Here is a 27,245-nt window from a genome sequence, read left to right as displayed (position 1 = left end):
TGACTTTATGGATCACAATGAAAAATTAAGCTGATGCCCTAGAAGGACGTGAATCTTACTGAACATTGTGCAGCGTGTCATTATGAATCACGACAGTATTAGTTCTGCACTGCTGCAAGAGAATATTTTTAACCATGTATAGGTTACGAATACATTCAAGTGAACATATATTCGGCATTTACTTATTTGTTTGAAGTGTCATAGAAAAAAAAATGAGCACAACACCTCTGGATTTTATTCTAAAAAAAGACCTTAAAAGAAATTTACTTAACCACTCCATAGTGGTTTTTCCAAAACTTGTGGCTTCAGAAAATGAGGTAGAGAAATGCCTTGCATAGTTTTAACTTTGGACCTAATTGTTAGGTTTCAGCACAAGTTCAGGGCTTCTGATCAGTCTCAGTGGCAGTATGTCTGGGTGCAGGTTTCAGAATTTGTAGAGAAATGTGGAGGACGGTGAAGCTTGCCACTTCTTTCATCTCATGATTTACTTAAGTGTGGTCCTCTATGGACAGTACACACTGAGTTGCTCTAGAAATATTCCAAACAACATTCAAAACCGAAAGCTTGGGTTTTAGAAGCAGATGCAAAGGCCTAAGAGAATGAAATCAAACCCTTCAGGAAGGCAGGCAGGTTCCAGATATGTACACAAAACAAAGGCTGGAAATAACCACGCAGAAAGTTCCTAGAGACCATTAAACAAAGTGAAAAATTAACCACTTTAAGCCCGTACAGCAGTACAGATTTTTAAATAATGAATTTGGAAGGTTGATTTTGATTTTATTTAAAAAAACCAAAACAACCACCAAACAAACAGAAAAACCTAGCAACAATCTAGTCATACCAGAAACCTTCTGTATCAAGCCATACTGCATGAATCTTACAAACAAGCTGATACTGTACAAACATCACTCACCGGCAAAACACATGCGACAGGAAATGAATCTCAGAATTTTCTTTAAACGTCACGCGATTTCTTGTGACAGTCTTTTCTCCTCAGCACTCTTCCAAATCCATATAAGCCAAAATTGCACCTAAATTTAACTAAAAAAATACTACTACTTTCTATGCTTTTTATCTGTAGCATCTTTATGTCCCACTTACAAAGTTTAACAAAACTGTTGCCAGTATCCTACCATTAAGTGAAAAATTCCAAGTCACCAAGATTCAACTCTCTAAACAGCATACCTTTCAGTTCTATTGTGGTTGTAAGGTTTCATCTGAAATTCATGTTCACCTAATGTTCGTCCTTGAAACTGGATATAAAAATTAAGTTATTTACATCTTAAAAAGGGCTAAAATGGAAACCATACCTCTCAGTTGAAAGTTTAATTCTATTTCAAAGCATACTTTGTCATACCTGGGGAATTTCTCCACAGAATACACTTTACCTTTCAATCGAGGACTATGCACGTGCATTCTTTGCAAATGAAGATTAATTGGGATGAATTCTAATGTTTTTTCTCCTTTGCTACAGCTTGATTTGAAGGAAGAACCTGAAAAACAAAAGTTTAAAGAATCATTACCTTAAGCACCCAGCAGATGTTTTGTCTTCTTTTCAATGCGAGCACAATACTTGTATGTTAGAAGACTCCTCTAATTTACTTTTAACGTGTAATTGTATATTAGGAGAAGAATGGTTCACCAACTGAGTCTCAGCATGTATCCATATTGGAAGCAACAAAACAGCTTTTAATTCACAGAACAATCTAATTTTTTATTCTAGGTAATAGACATTTTCTCCTGCTGTTTGAAATCGGTCTGCAGTCTGCTGGAAACAATGTCACAGTTAATGTGCATTATGTTTATTCTGTGCTAAAAACACAGGGGTACAGAGCTATGAGGGTACTACATGTTCACCAAGTAACATTTTTGTCTTCAAACAAAAGTATTACATTGACTAGGCTATGGATTCTTCCTTGAGAGTTCAAACAAAGAAACATAAACTAGCTTGAAAAAAAGCTATAAATTAGTTTTCTTTCCAAAAACCCAGAATCACAAAAAGCACAATGCTCTGGGAAACAAAAATAAATCTGATTGCATACTTCAAAAGTATGAGATTATGAGTAACTCTATGGTGGTATAAAGGAATATAATTAAAGCCTGACAGTATGAAAATGTAATTTACCAGGAGATATTTGATACAGCTTATATACAAAATAAAAGGGTGTAGATTAGCAAAAAGAGGTAGTCCTATCTTCTCACTCAAGCAGCCCAACAATTACTTGGACCATTTTTTCAGCACCCTATCATTTTGCCAACTATTAATCACTTAGACTAAAATTCTTCCAATCCAGATAGAATTTAAAAAAAAAAAAAAAAATCATCCTTGGAAAGGATCAACCTTTTCTTGCAAAAAAACATCATATATAGGAAATATCTGAAATTCTTCTTTTTGACTTGCTCAATCAAGATTTATTTGATAGAGGTTATCTGTTCAAACTGTTGAACCTCCCAATGTAAATCACATTGCCAGAGGGCACCAATGATGCTCCAGACCAGCCAAGCCTGCTTAGACTGCTACCTAAGCTTAGTAACTTAAAATAGTAATTTAACAAAGATTAATAGCAAAGGCAGTAAGAAAACCAGTTGACAGGAGTCGAAGATTCAGATGTGAAAGGAAACCTGAGGTTGCAGGCTGAAACCAGAAGTCATTGATGATGAGGAATAGCAGTGGGAAACTTGCATCTGGAAAGTGTAGAAAGACAAAATTATGGGAGCAGTGAAGGGAACTTGAACTGTATCAGAAAAGGAATGGGAATAGTGCAGGTGAGGAGATTGTAAATCACTAGGAAAGAAAACAGAAAAGGGGCAGATTATTTATGAAAATTCAGCTGAGACCAAGATCAAAGCTTAAGGAATGATAACTGGATCCAAGACAAGGAAACACTGGCAGACTAAAGAGGAGAATAAAATGAGAGCAGATTACAAAGAACAGGCAAAAGAAGAATTGGAGGGAGAAGAGCCTCCTCTCCCTGGAGTACACTTCTATCCTGAGCTAGAGTAGAACACACGCAGCATCGTCAAGTCTTGTTATTCTGCTTCTCAGAGAGGACCTATGAAGCAAGAATTCCTTCCCATCCAGTGCCAGAAACATATGGGATAATAACCACCCACTGCTATCAGTTATTCTGTTTACTCAGGTATGAGATCCATGCAGTGGAATTAATATCCCAAGCTGTATTTGCCAGTATCACCCATATGATAAAACTAATTTTCAGTGTAGTTTGTTTTTAAATAAATTGGTAAATTGGTAAATTGCATTTAAGGACTACAGGAAAACTACATTCCCTCTATTAAAACAGTTGTTACTATTGTTGCAAGATTAAACTCTTCAAAGTTAGGAAATACCAGAATATAGAAGCAATCTTCATCTGACATCCACCTGGAGAAGAAGTGTGAAATAGACTTCAATGACAAATCACATACTAGGTTTTTCCAGCTCATTGAATGTTTAGGGTCTTTGCTGCTTGCTTTAGAAGCCGTGATTCAGTATTTTGTTTCCAACTTTTACTTAGGTATCTGGATTCAAATATATTGCTCGAGTCTCCCACAAAGACAGGATTATTAATTTCCTTAAACCTGTCAACTGCATGCATAACAACAGTTTCTGAGGGCTTTACAAATATTTATAGAATAAGTTTAACTGGCTGAGTAAAAGGGTTATAATTTTATCCATTCTAATGCCAGAGAGTAACTTAAGGTCAAAGCATTTAAGAAACAATGCATCAATACAAGATATGGAGAATCTCTTTCTGCAGAGCATGCATTATAATGCAACATCACACTCCATTTTGGAAAGACAGTTCCCACTGAGCTGAATTACATCCATAAATACTGAGTATTTCTGCAAAACAGCTCGTGTCTATTGTCAGGCTTCAAAAAAAACCCACCACACACTAACCACTTTTTGAAGTCTGACTTGCCTAGTGACAATATGAACTTTGTGACAGAGGCAGGGATAGTGTCCAGTTCTCCAGAGCAATACTCAATTGCCTTGATTGTCTTTTCTCCTTCTAGGGCCAGATGAATAACAGAATTTTCAGTTTGATGACTGAAATGGAAAAAAAAAAATGGGTGGGGGGGAATCATTTCAGGTCAAACTAAAACAAACAAAAGAAGTTTCAAATTTCTACTGCCTCCCAAACTCACCAAGTCTGTGTTTTAGATTAACCTGAAATGATTTGTTTTGGCGTTACCTAACCTTTTTAGATTCCTGTTATTATGTTTTCTTGAAACAAATACTTGGTATTCTCTAAAATTCTCCCCCATTTTTGAGAATAAAGTTGTTTGCCAAAACAACTCATATTTGAAATAGTCGTAACTTCCTTAAACCTCCATTTTCAGTAAATACGCTGCTAAACCAAAATCGCTGTCTAACACTAATGCAGTCCCCTGACACTTTCACTGCAATCTCTCAATTTTAAAAAGAAATCAAGTGGTCTACTAACAATAGCCTTCTCCATTAAATTCCACAAATAGCTCAGTTGAGCATGAAGTAAGTATCTCTCAGAAAACCCAACATGTGATTGTATAGGAGTAATGTGGGAATATTTTGCAAAAATTTTATTTGCAGATGCTATCTCCCCTTCTGTACATTGCTTATGAGTAAACAGTCTTCCCTAGCACTGATACAAAAGGAGATCGGAGACACGTGCACCTAGATGACTTGCATGGAGTTGGTTCTTCAGAATTGTTTGTGACAAGATACATGTAAAAAGTTAAAAGAAAGGAATTGTTCGGGGAATAACAAAGCAAAAAATAACTAAACAGGTTAACATTAAACCTGCTTTTGTTGTACAAGGAGGCAGAAGAGTGTCAATGAGTTTAGCGCTTCCACATATCTCTGGCTGCCAACATGGTGGCAAAGCAAATACAAAAGCACTCCCTGGCTTTGCTAGAGGAATACGGCCAGTTGGCCCTGTCTTAAAATAAGGCTTCCCAAAATAACAACCCAACTCAGGAATTTTGCATAACAGAAGCCTGGTCTAGTTTAGAAAACCAACCTTGTTGAGTTCTCAAGTAGAAGTACTGCTAATGGCAAACTACCCCTACTAGGACGGGTGCCTGTTTCTGAGCAGACCTGGATCTCCAGCGCAGATGGACAGGTACAGCAGGGCACTGCGACATTCAGGCTGTTTCAGAATGGACAGAACTGCTTCAACCCAAAGTGCGGTAATGCACTGACTAAGATAAAGTAAGAAGCCTACATAGGCCGAACCGTAAACAAAATCTTTTTTGGCATGAATCGCTGACAATCGGGAAGTAAAGACTGTGTTGAAAAACTCTGACATGAAAAGTCTGAATCAAAGTTGTACTCCCATCTCTAATTTTAACATTCTTCTACCTTGTGAGTACTTAAATTTCCACTCTCTAAAACGTTCTCTCAACATTATTTTTTGTGCAACTACAGTATGCAGTCAAATATATGTCTGACTTGCTTTTCTTATCAAACACTATGATCTTGTTTTTTTAAAGTTATAACGTGTACTGTTTATAGAGAAGAACTGTCCCAAATGGGAATGGAAGAGGAACCAGGACATCTTAAAACATGTAATGAATTTTATCCACATCTACCCTATTCATTTGAAAAAAAAAAGCAGTAGGGACAAACTTCTGAAAACTGTATGCAAGGAAATTAATCTGTTTCACAAAGAATTGGAATTACTTGTTGCAAATTATCTAGGCAGAAAAAAAATCTGGTTAAAGGCAAGTTATGGACAGCAGAAGCATACAAGAATCTGTTCTAGATCTTGTTTTACTTTTGGGCAGCCAAATCCTACATTGCCTACAGGACCAAAAACATAGATTTGAGGTTTTAGCCTAGCTCTACATACATATATACAATACATCCCTCCCCGCTCCTTTTATATTTATGAATAAAAAATGTTAGATCTCTATGGGCCAACTTTAAAGGGACACTCACTACTCAGAGGATTTATCATCTAATTTGATTTGTGATTTATAAGAACAAAAACACTATCGTGCAGGGTTAAAAGTAAATATCGTCTTCATTAGTAGGACTGGGCTATTATCTGGCTTTAGAATGTGCACATATCCCCCAATCACAATAAAATAAGTTCTCAAATGTTAAAGTAACTTTTCACACAAAATGCAAAATCAGGGGTTTTCCAAGCATAAACAAGTATTTTACCAGCACTGTATCAGTAAAGAAGGAAAAAAGAAGGGTTGTTGAAGATGAGATTTGGGTATGTACCCAAGTGTTGGCCTGCAAATTAACACCTCCTCATTATTTCTCATCTCCACTATGATTATTAGGTTGCTTTGGTTTTCAGAGAAATGTTCCTAGTCTTCTTTTATATATGCTGGTTCTGTCCTCCTCAATACTCTTAGGTTCCCTGGTCCACTGCAGTTGTCTCAAACCACAGTTAAGACAGGTCATTTAACATCACCAACCCTTTTTAAATTCACTTGGCACAATACAGGTGTTGCAGGATTTATGCTTAATAGAGTACATTGTCTTTTTTTTTTTAAAAATCTCAAAAGGTCATTTCAATATTTTCCTGCAAGTTGTAATTATTACATTGATTCCTTCATAATCTGTATTTATTGCCTTGCATATGACGCTTTATGGAGTGCTTTCACAATCTAATTAGCAAAGCATTAAAAACCCCATATAGATTAGTTAAAACACAGAAACATAGGAAGTGTGAAACTGGATCAGGCAGTCTTCTGCCAAAATCAGAACTGGAATATTCTGATGAAGATAAACAATCATGAACACAAGAAATTGCAACCATAATGCAAATTATTATACAAGATTTAGTGTAACAGATGAGCTTCCCCATGCCCCCAACCCATTTAAGCAGGTGATCAACCACTCCCAAAACACTTAGTTTCAGTTTCTCTTTTCCTGAGACCAAGAAAGCTATCCCAGAGCAATCTGGAATGAGAAATACCATGCTCAGTCCTGTATTAGAAGATGATGGTCAAAGGATAAAATCACAGTTTTAATGCCGATTTTGGAAGGGAAAGATTTGTGTCTCACCTACTAAATGCAGCAGATTCATTATAATAAAAGTAAATGCATCCAATTCTCTATAAGAAGAAATTATTCTGCTATGCATTTTAGTTGTATATTGAACTAAAACCTGATTGCTCTATTTCTCAGTACACACAAAAACCGTTTTGCTTGGAGTATGTAGGAAGCTAGAAATTATTAAGAAAATACTGCAAATTCTCCAAAAATATACACCAGATCTTTCAAAAGATGTTATCATCATTTATACCTCTATTTTTACAATTATTCATAACCATAATGTAACCCTTTTTCAGAAATATTCTAGGCTGCAAACTTACGTATACGTAAGGCTCAATGCAGAGCGTTTACCTCTGACATGCACTGCTACGCCTACACACATGCAATTGTGGGAGCAAGGCCACAGGGGGAACATCTAATGGTGAGAACAGAGAGTGAAACAGCATATGCAATAATAATGGCAGTACAGTCATCGAAAACACATATTTGAGATGGTGATTGTGAGGACTTGCATGAGAAATCTGACACCAGAAAGAAAACAGCAACAACAACAAGGCCTTTGTAGTAATTCAGAACAAATGTGCCCATTTCCTTCCAGAACATCTCAAAAACTCAGGGAGGCGGGGAGCGCACCAGCAGGAAGAGGCAGGAAGGCATGCTATAAACAGACAGAAAAAGCTTTGTTTGCTCAAAGCACAGTGTTACTCAGGAAATAATTCCAGTAGTCTCACAAAATAGAAAAGAATTATCATAAGTTCCTTGAATGATTTGTAAACAATCAAAAGAAAAGAAATTCAAAAGAAGAAATAATTTGTTCTGTGGTCTTGTTCTTTTTATAAGAGTTACTACAGGAGGAAAAGACCAACTGCCTTTTCTGCACATTTGTCACTGATGCTGTCTTATTCCACTGGCACGCAGACACTATGATACATTATAGTCCCTGACCACAGGACTCTGGCAGATATTAACTGAACAAGCACCCAGTGCACATCAGAATATAAGACCATCGTCTCCACATGAAAAAACGCAAGGCAGCACGTACTGCTGTTTCTGGACTGAGGACAGACTGCCCATCCCATATTAATTCTGTGCTTTTCTGGCACAACATGGGCAATGACAACTACTACACTAAGGATACACAAAGCATAGCTAGATGTTACTGTTATCCTGTAGATTGTTAAATTTAAGTTAAGTTTCAAGAAACACTGACAAAACTACCTCTAAGACTGGTTTCAGTTGGTAGACGGTATTCAATCCTAGCCGAGCAGCATATTCAAGAGAACGGGCAATTGAAACACACACACTCCTCTGGGTTTTTTATGGCTGCTGTGTAACTACGTACCAGGTTAACTGTGAAAAACTGGAAAAACTGCTGGAATGCATGAAAAAAATTTAGATGAGGAAATAGGGCACCTGTGAGTATCTCAGAAATAACAATGATTACAAATATTTCATATATGTGCTTTATTTCTGCTGAATAAGCCAGTATTTACTAACAATCAATGCAGTTAATTCTTAACTGCTCCAGAAGAGAAGAGGCTACTTTCATAGAATCATAGATTCATACCTGTATGCTTCCCAAGTTCTGCAAGAGTATCCTGGTACATGCTCAACATCTGATCACAGTGAGCAATAACACTTTTGCGCATATTGTCCCAGTGCGGAGCAAGTTCTCCCAAGTCTTTAAGTTCCTGATTCCTGTATCAAAAGGCAAAAAGAGAAGACACTAACCCATTAACATTGATCCAAGTTAATCCAAAACCAGTTCGTTAAAAAACATCAAAAGCACTTCCTAATTGAAATAAAACCTGTTTCCAAGACGCTTGTAAATTCTGCTGATTTCAGCTCTGTTTTTCAGCTACACAATAAAGAATGTCAAATCAGAGAATAATACAGTAATTTGTGTTCAAAACTCATCTGGTACGAATGCCTGCAAACTGAAATATTACTTCTACCCTGGAGGTAAAGCAGTTTCCAGGCTCGAGAGTGCTGTGTTCACAGCAAGTAGCTTCTTGTGAAGAAATATTAACCACCATTGTAAAGAATACAAAGCGTGCTCCTTTTCCAACATTAGCAGCATAGCTGTTTTGATACACCCTACTCTTTGGATACTTTCATACACATCATAAGCACAGTCCTAGCAGTGTTTCTACAAAAGTCAGTTTAATCAACACACCAGCCCTCACCGTATTTCTTTAGTGTTCAAAACAAAACAAAAACCATACAAACAAAAAAACCCCACCCCACCAGTCCCCTAAAACTTAATCTTCAGCCTTACAGCTGTGTTCATCGGGTTAAAACAGCAGTGTTATGGTAACCAAACATGTCACTGAAAATCCAAAAGGAAATCCTTTAGCAAATTATCAGTTTTCCTGTACACTCTTGAGAGCTGACCGGAGTGAAATAGAGATCACTTTAATTTCCTACACAAACAAGCACAGTTACAGTACACTGGGCTTTCTGTTTGTTTTCCTTGCTTGCAAAATAAGTTCATCCTATATCGATTCAGAGCCGCTTTGAGGGACCTGCTTTCAAGAAACTGAAACTGAACTATCTTGAGTCTTCAAACACTTGGAATTGCTCAGGAGAAAACTTGTGCAGCACAACCAACGGCTTTTCCTCATTTTTCCTCAAAGTATCAAGCAGACTGTTTCAATGCAAATCTTGGAAGTCTCAAAAAAGACTTCCAGAGGACAGCTCTTGCATATAGGAAAATTCCTGAAGAAAAAGGAAAAACAGGGGGAGAGGGGGCAGAAAGGAGGAGAAAAAGACTAATGGAGACCGCAGCAGAGGAACGCAGAGCTATGCTTACTGCAACAGTGCTGACCACTAGCCAAAAAAGTCTTAAAATTGTTTCTTAAACAGAAAAGCCCCACACTTACAGACTGATGTTTTCCCCATCGTTATTAGGTTTGCATTAGAGTGAACAGCATTAGAATTAGTTATATAAGCCTAATTCGGCTCCTGGTTAATATGACAACCAAAATCAAACAGATTGCACTGGAAGCAGAATCAAGGCATTTTATTTTTATATATGTCCTTGGCAGTATCAAAATAGAAACAAAGATTACAATACATGAACTCCATGGGAGTTTGCTAATGACATAGGATTACTTTTTTCCATTTCATTCAAGCTGAAGAAAAGTAGTAGATGAACCAGTTCAACCTTCCTCTATCGATACAAACCGGCAATGCTGTAGTGTAACAATCATCAGCAGTAAAAGCTCAAACCCACCATTTTCAACCACCATTTTCCTTGCAAGTTTTTAGCAGCTTAAAATGAGACATGCCATTAAATGAAAATCTCAGGGCTTCCTCCTAAGAAAAGCTCGTAAGACTTGGCAGGGTATACCATTTTATTTATTTGCAGTGAAGATATTTTGGCCCTTAATATTTATGTTGTCTTATTTAATAGTATTAGCAACAGTGTTTGGACCTGGCTGAGCTCCAAAACGTGACTGCTCCTCCTGTACAGGAATACAGTATTCTGCAGGGATCGGAGCAATCCCACACAGTGAGAGGTGAGCCCAGCAACATGCCACGTTCAGAGCCCCCTACCCCATGGAAAACCCACTGTTAGGGCTCCGCTCCCCTGCCTCTATCTAAGCCCACTCCTGGACCTCTTAGTCCCATGCTCAAGTCGAGCAACAGCAGGAGTAGAAACTCCTTATCTCAGACTAAAATATCCATCCAAAACCGAAAACTCTTTAACTGGCTGACAATGAGTTAACTCCATTTACACCAACAGCAACGGGAACAGGAAGCTTAAATCCCACCGTATTAACTTTAACATGTTTTCAAGGAATGTCAAATCCTGCCCTCACCATTGTCGACAAGGCTTTTATTTGTTTCATCTCAGAAACACATATGCATCACTGAAGTCAAAATACAGCCACTAGTATGTCATAAAAAGACACACCTTATCTGTAATGTTTTAATAAACTAAACATGCAGTTTTATAGTGATCTAGAGCATCTATAGCATGGAAACTTAAAATACTGCCTTTTCTAAATTTATTTAGAAAATAATTATTATTAAGAAAGTAATTAAGACATAGGATTTAGATAGCATTTGTGTCTTGTGATTTCTTACTATTTGTCACTGCTGTTGACTCAGTACAACTCTGAGTTATGGCTGAAAAAAATAATTATCTTTCCTATATCTAAGGTCCATCAACGTCCCATAGTACCAAGCTTTATTATCATTATCGTGAAGGGTCCCTCCCAAAAGTAAACAATCAGATTGAAGAAATGTAATATTTTTCAAATGTGGAAGCTATAGTTTGTACTAATACCCTCAAAAACAACCTTAAAAAAGTCTTTGATTTGTTTTAATAATACTATAATACCTATACCAGAACTTATTTCATTGAATAACTTTTAAAAACACACTTCAACCAGTAACTGTCAAATAACAATTGTCCTATAAAAGAAAATTAAAAACTATAATATATATTGGTTCTACAGAGGGCAAATTGGTTACTAATTCACCTTTTCAATGCATCCCCGGAATTCTGAATAGCTTGTCAACAGAGCAGTAAGCTCAGAGCAAACTTGGTATTGTTAAAATAGAGCTATTTAACATCTTCTTCCCCCACTCCAAATCCCCTCTCAAAGTCTTTTCCAGGTAATTGCACTCATCACCATGACAGATCCTGTGCTCAGCATCAACTTCAACTCTTCTCACAGAATCAGATCCAAGCTTTGTCTACATCTTGCTGTTCAGCTCTTCAAACTGTCTCTTGGATAGCCTTTTCTGTCAATGCACAACGGAAACTCCCACCCAGGAGCGTGTCTCAACTTTCATTGTCTTCTGCTTCGATTACTTCAACATCTTCCTTGGTGGTCTCGACGTAACCTTGGCCCATTTGTATTTAACCAGATTGTGGATGTAAACAGTCTATCCCATCCCTCCCCCTCCACTTCAAAGGTTAGCTAATTAGATTATTTTTCAGCCTTTCTCAGGTACTTCCTCTTTCACATCCTTTCTTTCCTTCAGTAGATTAACTATGCCAGCTTTCACTGAGCACTTCCCTACTATGGTTGGAAGCAGTTCCCCATTCAAAAAAAATAAAAAATCTACCTGTTACCCTTTCTTCAAAACTCTTTTCTGCCATTATGGCAGAAAAATTCAATACTGGATCTTGATCTGCTGAAAGCACTATGTACCACGCTGATTGTTAGTATAAAGCTTAATGATCATTGGTGCTAACACAACACAATTTTCAAGAGATGAAAAATTCTAAGAATAAGCTATGAGAGTCCTCAGGATCCCACAGCACTATTAGAAATGTCATGAACCTTCATTTCAGGTTCTTACTGAAAAACCAACAACTTCTTTTACCGGGAATGACTTACATAGCTACAATTTGAGGGCACTTTGCCCTTTAGGGGACTTGAGCTTTACCCAGCCTTCCCCTGCTGATGGAAAGCGCAGTCATGGTGCAAGCTGTTCCACTGATGTGCGGGATTGGCTTAGGAGGTGCTGTGCCTGGACTGAAATATCTCTGCTTTTCTTTATGAACAACTACATCAGGGCAACCAGAGATCCATAAACACTACATGACTGGACACATATCTGACATTACTAGCAGTTAAATACTGTTGCCGTTAAAGTAAAACCAGATGCAATTTTTTTGTTTCAAGAAAACGTTCAGTGAAGCCCATTATCAAATGATGGTTGAGCACCCAAGGCGCAGATTCATATTCTGTCATTTCATTTATCAATTCATGATTTTTTTTTATTTTTAAGAACACTTTAGGTGCATGATTATAGTAAACTACTAAAAGTACCCGAAAGAGGCACAAAGAAGTTCCTGTATCATTCATTTTGATCATTTCTACTTAAACAGTTTCTGCTTTGTGCCATGCACTCTAATGACCATAGTAACAGAAAAAGTCTCTTCCTCGTCACTTTGGATATAAGGATACAGGAACAGCTTAGAAGTCTAAAGGAAACACATGCAATGCTGAAAACGCAAAATACTGAATTCTGTAAGGAGTACTTTGAACAAGTGGTATGCATCACGTTCAAAAATTATTTTAAGAAAGTCCTAGTACTGAAATCATGTTCCCAATGAACTAGTTTTTGCAAAACTACCACTAGCTTCAACAGTCCAGACACCATTGTGGAAAGCACAGTGAAAACCTGTGGTCAGTGACAATCAAATCGAAATAAAGCAAAAAACCATCAGCAAGATACTGAGATGAGCAAGATGAGTCAGAAGGGGGCATTCTCTCAAAGAACTTTTTTGGATCTGATTATTCTGTCTCAGAAAAGGGAACTGCAGGAATAGCCATTTGCATCATTAAAGACACAGTACAAATCTTCACAAATTGAAAGATGAAGTCGAAAAGATCAGTGTAATTATATGAAGAAGAGATAATGAAGAGGACATATGATAGAAGCACATAAACCACAATTGCTGTATGAAGACAAAGTAGTAATTTTTGATTCATTCAGCTTCAAAAATCCAGTGATGCAATTCCCAGTGAAGCAAACATGACAAATTCAAAAAAGGAAATGATTTTTGCCTCCACCAAGCAAAATTAGCTTCTGAAACCCACTTTCACAAAACATTAGAAGCAAATTGCTTAGCAGGATTCAAAATGAGATGAGACATTTCTGCAGACTATATTTCAAAAGTTTTTATAATATTACAAAAAGGCAACAAACTTCTGAATATTTATCAAACCAGGAGCTTTGGAGGAAATACACACCATAAGCTTTGGGGCATGACTCAATCACTCATAAGTAAAGGAAGCTTAGAAGTTTCCTAAGGAAAGGAGCACAGGAATTATTTTTCCTAACAAATTTTACTTTAAAGTGTACATGTTTATGGATAACCATTTCATCTTTTTTTGTAGAATAGCAGCTGATAAAATTACTCTCATTTTTCTTTACCACAAGTTATGGTTCAGTGATACACAGGCAATAACCCATCAAAACAATATAACTTTCTCTCTAAAAATAAAAGAATCATAGCCTTTTTACTACATTGTTTCTAAACCAGACAAATAATTACTACAGAGGATTTAATCTGTTCTGAGGAAGCTACCACAGAAATGAATAACAGGGTATTTTTCATTCTTTCCTACTATCTTTCACTTAGAATCTCTTGAAAACAGTTGCTTTTCTTCCTCTTCTTACAGAATTTCTCCAAACTATTTCAGGTTCTGGTAAGCCTAACCCGACAGGCAACTAAAATGCAGGTTGTGTCTACCTTTTGCATGCCTTAAACATTTGTTTAAAAACCCCCAAAACCAACCAACCAAAATCAACCAACCAAACCTCCCCCAAAAAACAAGCCACCAAACATTAAAAATATTTTAAAACCTGTTTCTTCTATGTATATGTGGAGAACAGACTGAGATTTGCAAAGACTTGAGAATATTTTATACTGTTCCTGAGAGATGGAGTTTTTCGGTGCCTTTTGTATTTCTATCCGCCACCATCCCCTTTTTATTAGCCAAAAGTGTAGACAATATATAAGCTAAATTAAACGCATTTCTTCCTTCCTGCCCTAAAAAAATCTTTCCCTTCCTTGGATATTTTATTATCTGGGTTTATGTCTGAAAGACTCAAGATCTGCAAACAGCATAATTATTTGAGGTTAATTCTATGATTTGCATTTAATAGCAGAGGATAATTTTCCTGCATCACACGACTGCAGAGAGTCTCAAATTCAGTAATACTCAGAATGGCATCTGTGGAATTTACACTTTAATTCTAAATTATATTTTAGTAACTAGTCATGGTGTATATAATTGTTTTAGGGTTTTTTTGTTTGGTGGGGTTTTTTAATCATTATTTTTACTATTTCATCAGGAAACACTGGAATCAGCTTAAGACAACATTGCTTCAGCTCTATGATATAAACAAAAACGTTTTACTCTCATAGTTTACAACTTAACTCTTTTATTTCAGCTTGGAATCATGTATATGGCAAGATTAAGGACATAATTAATTGAATGATTACTCAAGCATGTAAACAGTTTTGTGGGTTTCTGTTTTCTTTTTTCCCCTCAAGTTATTAAATCAGAGTGTCTCATTTAAAATAAACAGTGAGGATCTTTATGACACGAGCAACATAATAAAACTGTACAAAACTTTTGAATCACCTTAATGCCCCTAATTTATATTCTCTGCAGCCTCAGTGACATGAACTGACAAATTACACCCAACTTAGAGCTATTAGAACCACAGAAAAGTACTGGTAAGTGCAAAATCTCTAGTTAACAACAGAGAAATTCAAGTGCTTTTTGTAATGTCTTAATTTGAGTGCGTCAAAATAATTATAATCTTCAGAAAAATATTATTTTTTGCTCTGGTTTTATATTGTCCTTCACTATAGTGTGGGAGGCTCTAATAAGACCTACAAGTTATATCATTTGCTCAATATGGACTTCTTTAAGACTGAGGCATGCTGTGCACAAATATGACATCTGGAAGTTTTAGCAGCCAGTCTGAGAAGCTTCGCTGACTGGTATAGAATGATCTTCTGGACTCTTAAAACCTGGGTGGATTTTGCAGGAAACAATGACAAAAACCCCTCTCTCTGACAGGACAGTGAGAACCTTTTACAGCTTTCAGCACTGCTGAATAACAAGTAATGTTATGTAGAGGTAACTAGCACAAAACAAATCAGGTCAAGTTACTCCATTCCAATGCACTACCACTTTAAACACCCAATAACAAAGTAAAGCCCAGCAAATTTTACTTTGTGAAGTCTGACCTGAAAACTCCTCTCAGACTTTCACAGAGGCCATCTTTTACCAAAATTAGTTATGAACAGCAAAATCAAGCGGACAGAGAATTATGTAGTGCTCATACATTACAATATATTTTATCCTTTAGTTTATGAATTAATGGTATTTAAACTGATCATGTTTAAGGAGCGTAATTGTCTAAACACTACTCTCAACAATTTAAGTTACACCTACATTCATATACTTGTATTCCTCTAGGCAGTAACTGATAGAGAATAAGGAGAGAAAAGCTTTACATCCTTTTTGATGCACAATGGGGTAAATACTGCATCTGCATCTATTTGAGCTACATTTTACTGACATGTTTGGGTTTTTAAGTGTTGAAAAAATTACTTCTTTGAACATTTGTGCTAGGTAGTTACTTGCAGTAAGGTTTTAAAAGTCTTTAAGTGGTCAGCTTATTAACAGTGCCTGTCTAAACATGTTTGGTTCCAACAGTTTCAAAAGTCACGGTAAGTTCACTCAGAACACCTTTTTTTACGCTATTACTTCTTATCAATACAATGTTTTTGCAGTGCAATTGCTCAAAAATAACATGCAAAGGTCCGGAAAAATCAATTCCTAGTCCAAACACCTGGCACCTCCGCCTGAGTCTGAATGTCTCTATAGAAGTTGTGTATTAAAAGGTAGTAGAAAAAACATACATCTTTCAGTCCCAACTTTGTCCTCATTCTGTAATGTTACAAGAAAGCAAGCAGAAAACAAACAGCATAGATTTGCACAAGAAAAGGCTACTGGAGTTGGGACAGGACAGCCATTCCTGGTGCAAGAGGAAAGTTCGAGTGCGCTTTGTATTGCGGAGAGAGGGTTCAAGGAAAGTTCAGCAATTTATCCTTGAAATTTCTTTATGGGTTGTGACCACAAATGCCATGGGCCAAATTCAGCTGTAAGGAGGTGGAACTTCCTTTCAGCCAAAGCCAAGTTTGGATCCAAAGGACTCACAAGAGTTTTAGTGGCAAATCTGAAAGGCAGGTGTACTGCAGTTTCTACTATAGTCTCCTAATTCTCTTGCTGTGCTGATCTAGTGCAACGTGGGTTACGTCTACAACTGCAAGCTTAGATTATATGGGTCAACCGACTTTCTGAACAATCATTGTAAACTACTAAGTCTTTTTTATAGTCGTTAGGTTTCGAGAACTACTTGGCTAACCTTGCGTGGTAGATGCAAGATATCTGGACAAGATTCGTGTGAAGAAATATTAAAAACAGGAGAGAGGACTCATTGGAAAAGCTCGAGGAGGAAACAGAAATAATTTCTTAATAAAACCCAGCAAAGCAGACTGTACGACCCTTATTAGAAGAATAAAAATGACCATAAAGCTCCTCTTAAAATTTCTTCCAGGGAGGTTTGAAGGATAAAATCTTTAAAGCATGCATATATTTAAAAACATTATTTCACGCTGAAAACAAAGTTATGTATGTAACCTTAGAGGTTACATATTTCAGAGTATCACGTCAGTAAATGAAAAAGTTTGGTTAACAATGAACACTCGTTTTATCAAGAGATAAACAATCTTAAGAGCTATGAGAAAAAGGAATTTAAATCACAATTTAAAATACAATACTGAATGGGATTAACACTTGGACATTTTTTATAGGTATTTGTTTCAGATTTGACTATATTGAAGCCACAATAGGAATAAAATGAAACAGGCTGAGGATGATAAGTGGCCTCTGAGACAAAAAAAAAAATATTTATACTTTTATACCAACGGGGAAAAAAAGATGCAGAGGAGAATACTTCAGAAGACAATAGCTTCAAGATGGTTCAGTGTAAGTTTTGTACGAGTTCAAGAACTAACATAACAATATCCTCCTAACATCATTTTACTAGATTACAAACGTAAGGAGTCCACAAGAGCACACACTGCAATTATTTCAAAAAGCAAAGGCCATACAAAGCTGAAGCTCCAACCTACACGCTTATAAGATGACAGGTGACACAGATGCCCCTATTCCCACCATCTGCTAGTATTCTACCACAAGTTGTTGCTCCTCTTGGTTGGTCTTACCTCCTCCCTCAGACTGATACAATCACTTGTCTCGCTCTCTTTCACACCCACACTTTCTACTAGGCTTGAACAGCTAACCACATTGGCAGTTAGGAAAATCAGAACCACTTGCCTCAATCTTTGAGCAACTTTTACTTCTGTTTCTTCCTCGAAGCTCTTCTTTATTTTGGTGAGTATTGAATAATAATTAAAAAAACCACAAACCATGGTGATTCTTTACTATGACTTTATCCAAGGAGGTGAATGCTATAATAGGAAATAACTGCAAGTGCTATTACTTGCATTATGCCTTTGGAGAGAGTAACATAGCAGTAGTAGAAGTGGTTAAAGTAATCTTCTAACATTTAAAAGGCATTTACTCATGGGGCAAATGAAAGTCTGGGAAGTGGATGAACTGTCAGCATAATCTATTTTTAGTGCTTACTAAGAAAACCTTACACATTAGTATTCTCAAACAAGATCAGACCATAAATGCCTAAACACAGCATTAAATGAATAAAGCATTATAACAATTCATATGATTTTTATAACCCATCATCACCATGCATAAGTATGTATCAGTCCATTGACTTTATTAAAAGCAAGATTCTGGTCTCCCACATGCTGTTCTATTGGCATAAAAAGATCGTAGAGAAGCAGCAGATGGGGTGAATAAAAAGAGAAAAAAAAGTTCCTGTTGCAGGACAAACAACCACTGCAAATAACCACAGGCAACCCCCTCTGATGGGGGAAGTTGCCTGAAAGCGCACAGGATAGCTTTGCGATGCAGCACTAGCTCTCGGCGTTACTCTTACAGGTAAGACCAGATGCCAACTTATGCGTGAGGCAACTTTCATGGGGAAAGAGGCAATATCTTTTTCTACAGCATCCATTACCATTGGAAAAAGAAGGTATGCTTTCAGGGAAGCCCTGGACTGCTTAAAATATTGCTTTTTTCCACAGTTGTATCAGCACAGCTTACAAGTATTCAAGGACAGGCTGCCGCTTCAGTCACTGCAGTGGGAGTTTAGACATACAAAGGAGTTTGGGACACTTGTGCTCCCTATCCTCTTTTTTCCCCAGGCCATGCAGATTGTAACAACCCTCAGATGTCCTTCCCTCTTACAAGGTCAAACGTGAACAAAAGTTTCAAACTTACATTGCTTTGGTATCCTTTTCTTATGCCAACTAATTTACATTAGTTAGAGGAGTGTGATTTATATTGTCATTGCTCCTTTATTAACTACAAACATGTCATTTTCCATTGCTTGTATAAAATTTGCCTGTGATATTAGCACTGCCCAGACACAAAGAAAACACATTACAATGTAGTTCAGACCCTTGTCATGCATTCTTTCTTTATAAAATGTTAACTTTTTGAAACACTTATATTAACCAAATGTTGATGCTTACACATTTAAAGTCATGACCGCACCGTAGCACAGTTCATGGCTCAGAACTTAGGAAGTCACTGGAGTCCTAAAAATTCTGAGCAATCAATTCTATTGTTCAGTTACAGCTGTAAATTCTTAGCAGCCAAAAAGATAGCTATATTTTGCCTATTTCATACTACAAATTAATATTTTTAGCTCATCACTTACACTATCCCAACCCAGAAAAATAAAATTAAGTATTTACTATTGCTGCTACTTCTTCCTTACCTTCTCATATCCTCTTTTATGTGCAGATTGATCAGTTCTTTAGGAACATGGAAAGAGAGGGTGGTCTCAGCCATCTGTTCTCGGATCCGCATCCACTTGTTATCAGAAGTAGGGAATCTGTATAACTTACAGATCAGGTTTTTTAACACTGCAGAGAGGAAAAGATTATGCCATTGCTTTACTGTGGTTATATGACTCTTAGAAAATTTACGACAACAATTTCATTGAAAAATAATACGTTACTTCCCCCCTTGCTTCCAGAATTAATTTTAGAACCATTAAAATTCTATTAGAAACATTAAATTTTTATTTAATTTATTATAGCAGCATGTGGAGGACAAAGTATTACTAGTAGAGTAGATAAATCATATTTTACCTGCACAGTTGGTATCCTGTGAATTTAGCATTTAAGTGTAGTGAAAATGCAAATTATGCTCTCTATTCTTACACTTAAGACACAGTTAGGAAAAACAGAATGCACAAATAAACAATGAACCCACATACAGTCAACGCCATCGCTTACCATCTGCTAGAATCACTCACATCGCTAAAAAATTGCACGGGACAAGCGAAGCATGCCTCAGAGGTTAGCTATATCTGATGCCTCTTCTCCATGATACGCACACACAGAAGTCATTGATACAAATGGATGGTGTGCACCTACGTTAAAGGAAACTTGACCATTGACATGGTCAAGAGGACGCAATTCTAGGGTCAACTTGATCATCGACGTGGTCAAGAGTGCCACTACATAGAAATAAATATAACAATCCTGCAAATACGTTGTGCACACTGTTCTCGGATCACTATTGTAACTCGACATAGGCAAACCATGCTACTTGATGTCTTGGAAGGTTACACTTAAAACCCATCATGTTTTTTATCTCAAAGCTCTCACATGTTGGCTACGTTTCCATTCAGATCTTACAGTGATGCTCTATAATAAAGTTGCAAAATTTGTACTCTCTCCTTTCCTTCCTTTCCTCAACCACTCTACTCTTAACTAATTTTCCAAAAAGACCAAACGGGGGAAAAGCTGAGAAAGAAAAGTTTTGTTTGACTACTTTGATAAGCTTACTTGGAGACAAATGATTGTCATTTAACACACACACCCACTGCTTCCTAACTCAGAATGACTTTGGAAAGCCATCCAAATCTTCCAACAGTACCTTTCTATCAGCCTTCTGGAAAAGTCTGCCTTAAAGCAGGCTCCCATTGATCTGCCACTGAATGGTCTATAACTCAAAGGAATGCATTTCCCATGTGCACTGCGAGGAGATTGTTGCTGTCAAAATGACATCTACTAATAGAAATTTCAGCTTCACAACTCACTGCCACCATTATTGCTTATGTAGGCTGATTTATAGAGAATGAAAAAACACAGACCAAGTTATTGAAGATACACAAACCATCTTGTCTATCCAATCAAACTGGTTTTCAACAGAAGTCCTTTAGGAAAGGCCTAAAACAAGACCACAGATTCAAAGATATCTGTAATAAAACAGTAGTTGGCAGCTCCCACAAAAAGGAGTGTTGTAAATAATCATGTCTAAGTAATTGCATATGTATTGTTTTCTATTCCAATCACTCTATTGAGGTCTCTTTAATCATTAAGGTTTGGTGAGAAACTTAAAACCTTTCTAGAGTCATTTTGCCTTTAGTTATTAGTGATTTTACTTACAAAAACTAAATTCTGACTTACTGTTATGAAATAAGCCTAATAGATGTTTGAAAGCTATGGCACATGAATAGAAACAATTTTTCTTTACTACTAACACCCAAAATACCTCAAGGTTCAAGCATCTTTATACACATTTTACAGCTTGAGAATCCTCAGACTTAACTACTGTTCACTTAAAAATAAAAAGCATCTCCAAGTCCTGTGCCTATGATCAACTTACACTCAGTGTCTGGGATTTATTATATTACTTGATTAAAGTATGTTGTAATGCCTTCCTATCTTCCTCCTCTTTTGCTGACATTCTTCTCACTAATGAAATCGGTTTTGCCAATAATATTGACAGTCTCTGTCAAGCCACAAAGTAGATACACAGCACCAATCACCTTCCAATAACAAGAGAGGGAATGACAATCTTCAGATGTCAGGGAGAGCTCAAGAAACTAAGGGCTAATTCAGGTCTGCCATTAAACAGAAATCTGTCAAAACAGATGATAATTTGGGGGTTTGGGGCTGGTGGTGTTTTGTTTTGGGTTTGTGGGCTTGGTGTGTGGTGGTGTGTTTTTTGTCTGTTTGTTTGGGTTTTTTTGGTTTTGGTTTGGTTTTTTCTTGCATAGTGCCACCTGTTCACTAGGAATTAGGCTGATACTTTTTACCAGGATATTTAAAATTTTGATGCACAGACAGAGAAGGATCTTTTCTCTATTTTACCTTTTTATATCTACTTCCTAAGAAGTCATCAAAGCATGTTTTTCCAAGAACAGTCCTTACAATTGTACTCAGAATCTATTACATTCAAAAATTCACATTTGTCTGTGAGAACCTAATAGACATGTAGCTCCACAATCGCTTTCCACCCGTCTCCTCACTATGACCACCACCACCATGGGAAAAAAACAAAATCTAACAAAAAACCCCAAGAGGACTGCAGTATGAGACCAAGGGAGACTAGGAATGACTTTGAAAATGTGGATCCAAAGTTGTCACTTTTATCATTGCTACAACTATTAAACTAACTCTTTAGGTACTACCTCTCAGTCTGAATTTTCAGATGGGGATAGTTTCAAGCGTGTAGCAAGTTTTTAAAAGTGGCCAAAACATCTCTCCATGGGTTTATGAAGAAAATTACATTTACAAACTCAAAAAAGCCTGGGAATTTTGTTTATCCAAACAATTCCCATTTGCAGTCTTACTAAAGCTTGAGATGGTAAGAGCTGCACAATACTTTATGTTTTTCTTATAAACAGAACTACTGAAATCATGTGATTCCATAAAAATCTCACATGTATTTTCCTTTCCAATTACAACAATAATCACTTTCTAATTACAACAAGCTGTGTAAAAAAGAAATCCAGAAGGCATGTAAAACCATCCAAACATTAAGAACGGCTTTTATAAAAAGCAGTTATTAAAATGACCAAAAGTTTCATAAAGGCAATTCTTCCTGTATTTTAGACAGTGATCATGAAAGGCACTAAAAAAAAAATCCAGATGAACTGCAGTGGTTAAAAAGAGAAAAAACTGTTTTAAAAGCCTTTCCCTATAGCATGAAGCCTAAAAGCCAGTGCCATATATTTAACCATTCAAGTTTTGGGACATTCTCATTTTTAAATTTAAAGACCTCTGTGCTTTTATTCCATGCACTATCCTTCACACTTCTTCCCCTGCAAGTAAAGTAAAAAATTAATAAAAGATTGAATACTCTGTTTTCATTTTTGCTCCCCATCGAACATAGATCAAAGCATACCGCTGCCATATACTAATTTACTGCCAGTGTTTCTATTTATATCTTCCTTTGCAGCATAGGTGTATTATGCATATCATCTCAAGAAGAACAACTTTCTTAATTTTTGCTTAATTTCAACTACTTTTATTGTCTTTTTTTATTGTAAAATGCAATTTGCTTACATGCAAACAATTGGCAAACTCTCCAGTGTTATAAATAAATAACTGAATTTTGAGACATATAAATTCAGTCTCTTGGGGTATAAACGGAATAGTGATAAGCCTCTGTGAAATATGATACTCATTCCCACTCACTCAATAAGTGCCTCATAACTCACTTGAGGGCTGAATGTTCCTTATATTAAGATTTAAATTTCAGAAGAATGCCAACGCGCATGTACGCCTACAGGCTTAAAGATTCACGTAGGGGTATTTTTTCAGTTTGATAGTTTTGAAGGCCTGATAAACAACAGGAGACAAAGAACCAGGAATCTTTACAACAGTATACACATATACTACATACATACATATATGGAATATATACTGTACTGTAGATAGTTCTGTATGTAAACAGCAGGGAAAGTAGTGCAGGCAATGTTGATGTTATCAGGTTGCCTGTAATACACTTCTAACTCATTACTGATATTGTTCCTTTCTCTTCAGTCCTTGTTTCTGATTGCCTCTAATTTTGCCACATTGAAATTTGTCTGGCCTAAATTGATTATTTTCTGAAATTTTCAGTTAAGATGGTTCAGCTGCACAGAATTAGCCCAGAAATCTGCAATAGAAAGTTCTGTGCTTTATAAACTTGAATTCTGACAGTAAATCTTCTACAGAGATGTGCATTTCACCATGTCCATGGCATCCACCCAGATCTGACAACAACATAAGCCTTGGGAAAGAAATCTCAGTCCATCAAAACTCAAAACTTAAACCTCACACCTCATACATGCACCAAGGGTCTACCTTTACTGAAAATTCTTGCATCCTTCCCAGCTTCTAATACCAAAAAAACTGTGCATATGTCATTTCTACAGAGTGGATGAATACATTTTTGGGCAGAGCTACTATGTGGTACAGTAAGCTTAAGGGCAGCACTGGTTCCCATATGAGAAAGCCAGTCTCCAAGTGACACAGAGAGCATGTAAAGCCCAGTTATGGAGGCATGCTGGGGAACAAGTCCGACTGGTTGGGCAAAGAGGCTGAGAGTATAGAAGGAGAGCTAAATTTTTCGAAGAAAAGAAATTGGGAATTCAATAGAAAGAGTGGGACTGACAAAACCTGGAACTAGTGCCAGGTGTCAGCAGGGAAGCGGAGGCAATGTTGGAGTGCGAAGAGGAAGTCACAAGTACAGGAAACAGACTGAAGAGTAAGTATTTATTAGAACAAACTTCCTGTGACTGAAAACTCTTTCCAATATCCTGCGTGCTGGCATTTCTTGCATATGCATCTGCAGTTCTGCTCTTTCCCCTCAACTCTTTTAAAAAACAAAAAATGCCTCCACAGTAGTTTTATAAGCCCTAGCAATGTTGGGTGGAGTGGGGGTTTTGGTTTTATATTGTGCGTTTGTATGTGAGAACGATAAATGCTAAGCGCTGTCTAGATACACTGTAGAATCACGTGCAAATACTCCTGACAAAGAGATCTAGATTTCGTTACTCAGAAAGCTGACATCTGCCTTGGAAATTTCAACAGTTCCAACAAAATACATTGCCCAAACTACAGCATTTCCCCATCCAAAAAGAAAAAAAAAAGAAAAAAAAAATCAACAAAATCCCCCCAATCAAACCCACCCAACAGAGGCAGTAAATTGAAAGAAATCAGTTGTGCATCAGTAACATTTTCTCTGAACAGAAATGTCATTTCTTTAAGACCCACTTTATCTGGATGACATACAGAATCAGAATTAAAGAATGGCTTCACTGAGTTAGACCAAATCTTTCAACTGGCTCTGTATCTCGTCTCCAAGAACAGCCATAAATAGATACCTAGAGATGCAAGACACACTCTCTGCCTTCAGTTATTTTTAGTGCAGGAATTTATGGAAGCAAATGTAGTTCCTATGCATTTAGTAATTCTCAATGAATCTCTTTTCCACAAACATATCTAGTCTCACATTGAACTGATGAAAAGAAATGCCAGTTCTGAAGAAGAAATTTTTCCCTAATTCTGATCTAGTCTCAACAAATCACAGAAAAAAAAATACAGCATTCATGTATACATGGAAAGACTTTTTTTTTTGGAGGTTTCTAGTGCTTCCTTCAGACTGCAAAGCTAGTCTAATGAGTCTGTCCTATCAGTGAAGTCATATGAAAAAGTTTCAGTAAAGATTTTAAAACTTCAGTAACATTTCTCCTCAACTGTATGCAGCAAATACACAGAATTCCTGACAGCACTGTGGTTTCAGATGACCCATATAACTTATTTGTGACATTGTTACTGCAGAGTAATGGAGATTCATAAACTTGGGCTAATAAAACTTTTATGGTGCAGCATATCAGCATGTACTATTTCTCAGTATAATGAAAGAGAAATAGATCTAGTTCAACACTACACTCAAGCCCAGAGTTGACCTCGAATTGAGAATGCCTTGCCAACAGCTTCCTTCATTTTAGGACATACAGCTTCCAGATCAAACAGAAATTGCCACTTCATCAGCTATGAGAGAGATTAATTCTCCAGGGTATTCAGTTACAAATAATGCATAATTACTTTAACAGAATATTATGCTATGACATGATAAAAACTTATGAGGTTAATTCCATGCCCACTCAAGTCACTAAGAGTCTTGAAAATCATTGAACAGTAAAGATGCAGGAGTGGGAGATTTCAGCAGTGTTTCAGAAAGCATAATTGACATACATTTCTGAAAGTTTTCCTCATGTTTCTTAGTAAAATGATACTGTTAAATATGTATAAAACATTAAAATATTAAAATTTGTGCGTCATTTGAAGAGCCTTTTAAAAGGTCTGCCTCAAATCTTCGTGGTTTCTTCAGGATCTGACATAGCACTGCAACAGTCACCTTTTATGGATATTTGAATACTTACCTGCATTTAATGAAGGCAAGTTGTCTTTACCACTTATGCCTTCAGTGGTTGTACATTCACGAACCAAAGCACACTACAAAAGAAATGCAACCACAAATGTAACACATTCAGGTGGTACAAGGAAATTCATAGTAGTTTATAAATGGCAGACTGAATAACATTACTGATAATATAACTTCCCAACCTGTAATTATGATTTACATTTTTCTCTTTATATTTCTGTTTCAATATACTCTAACACAATCAGAATTATAGTAGAGAAAATGGCAAGATATGATCAGCTATTCCATAGTAAAACAGAAAGGTTTCTTACCACTACAATGGCAGAGGTTAAAAGAATCTTTGACAAGTTCTGTGCTTTCAGAGAGGTTTCTTTTGACAAGGCAGTTTTCACATGCACAGTGTCAGAAAGCACTCCATGAATTTTTAAACAAGGGAAAAGTAGGAACCACAAAAAGTCTTTAAAATGTGCTCATGGTTTGTGATTAAAGCCATTTGTTATACAAGCAAACTGGAAGACTTCTTTGATAAGATTAGTGTATAAAATAAAAGTATAAAAAGCTTATGGAAGAATCAACCAGTCTAAACCTGTATTAAATGTACTAAAAAGTACATTTTTAATGCTCCTCCTGCCCCCAGTCAGAAAAAAACCCCTCAGATAGCCTCTAAAGATGATAGGGAGCTCTGTTCCCAGGGCTTCCACAGTTTCTAGATGTTCTGTCACAGAGCTTGAAGCAAAGAGCAAGACATGATGTACTCTACCAACTGATATCTCAGATTGAATTTAACTATCACCTTACTCTTCCATGAGGGATTCCCTGCACATAGTTTATATCTAATGAGTTTGCAAACCTAATTCAGAACTTATTTCTTCGAAGTAATTCAATAACTTTACATTCTCACAATTGCATCCTCGCTGTGAACATATCAACCAAGACTCCATGATGCAACTAATCCATAAAAACCAAGGACTCTGTTAAAGGCCACAGAAAATACAGCTGTCACAAGGCTGGTCTTTCTTGACAAGTATTAGAACTCCCTAGAAAGATGCTATTAAAGCCTTCTGGCTCCCCCAGGCTAGATATAGCTCATCAATTACATCTCAAGTAATTATGAGAAGTGTCATTGCACATTTTGAAACGGAAGAAAAGCAAAATGAAAGAGAAGGCTGAAAAAACAGTTCATGTTGCATATCTTCTGGAAGTTTTATAGTACAAACCCAGAAAGATTTCACAGCGTTTGTTGGCTTCTTTGGAACTGGTCCCACAGGTCCATTGTTTTAAAAGGGCATTGAAGTCCTTTGAGAAGAATGGTGAAAAAAAGAAGTGTAAAATCTATCCTCAGAGTTTGGCTCAAGAGCAGACTATTTTGGTTG

General features: G+C 36.7%; 1 protein-coding gene across 1 annotated transcript in view; it reads right to left on the bottom strand.

The window, feature by feature from the left end:
- Positions 1 to 1,185: 1,185 nt before the first annotated feature.
- The window catches only part of LOC104159035 (type II inositol 3,4-bisphosphate 4-phosphatase-like), a gene marked incomplete at its 3' end in the record, with an annotated part of 120,618 nt that continues 94,558 nt past the window's right edge, over positions 1,186 to 27,245 (bottom strand). The window contains exons 9-13 of the mRNA XM_009696840.1: positions 25,871 to 25,943; positions 19,418 to 19,565; positions 8,565 to 8,695; positions 1,348 to 1,493; positions 1,186 to 1,253 (exon numbers count right to left, since the gene is read on the bottom strand). Of these exons, the coding sequence (XP_009695142.1) occupies positions 1,186 to 1,253; positions 1,348 to 1,493; positions 8,565 to 8,695; positions 19,418 to 19,565; positions 25,871 to 25,943 (566 nt within the window). The remainder of the gene's footprint in view (positions 1,254 to 1,347; positions 1,494 to 8,564; positions 8,696 to 19,417; positions 19,566 to 25,870; positions 25,944 to 27,245) is intronic.

Source organism: Cariama cristata, unplaced genomic scaffold, assembly GCF_000690535.1.
Source record: "Cariama cristata isolate BGI_N322 unplaced genomic scaffold, ASM69053v1 scaffold6763, whole genome shotgun sequence".
Taxonomy (NCBI): Eukaryota; Metazoa; Chordata; class Aves; order Cariamiformes; family Cariamidae; genus Cariama; species Cariama cristata.
Note: the sequence above shows the minus strand (reverse complement) of the source record. Positions and strands in the feature narration are given on the sequence as shown.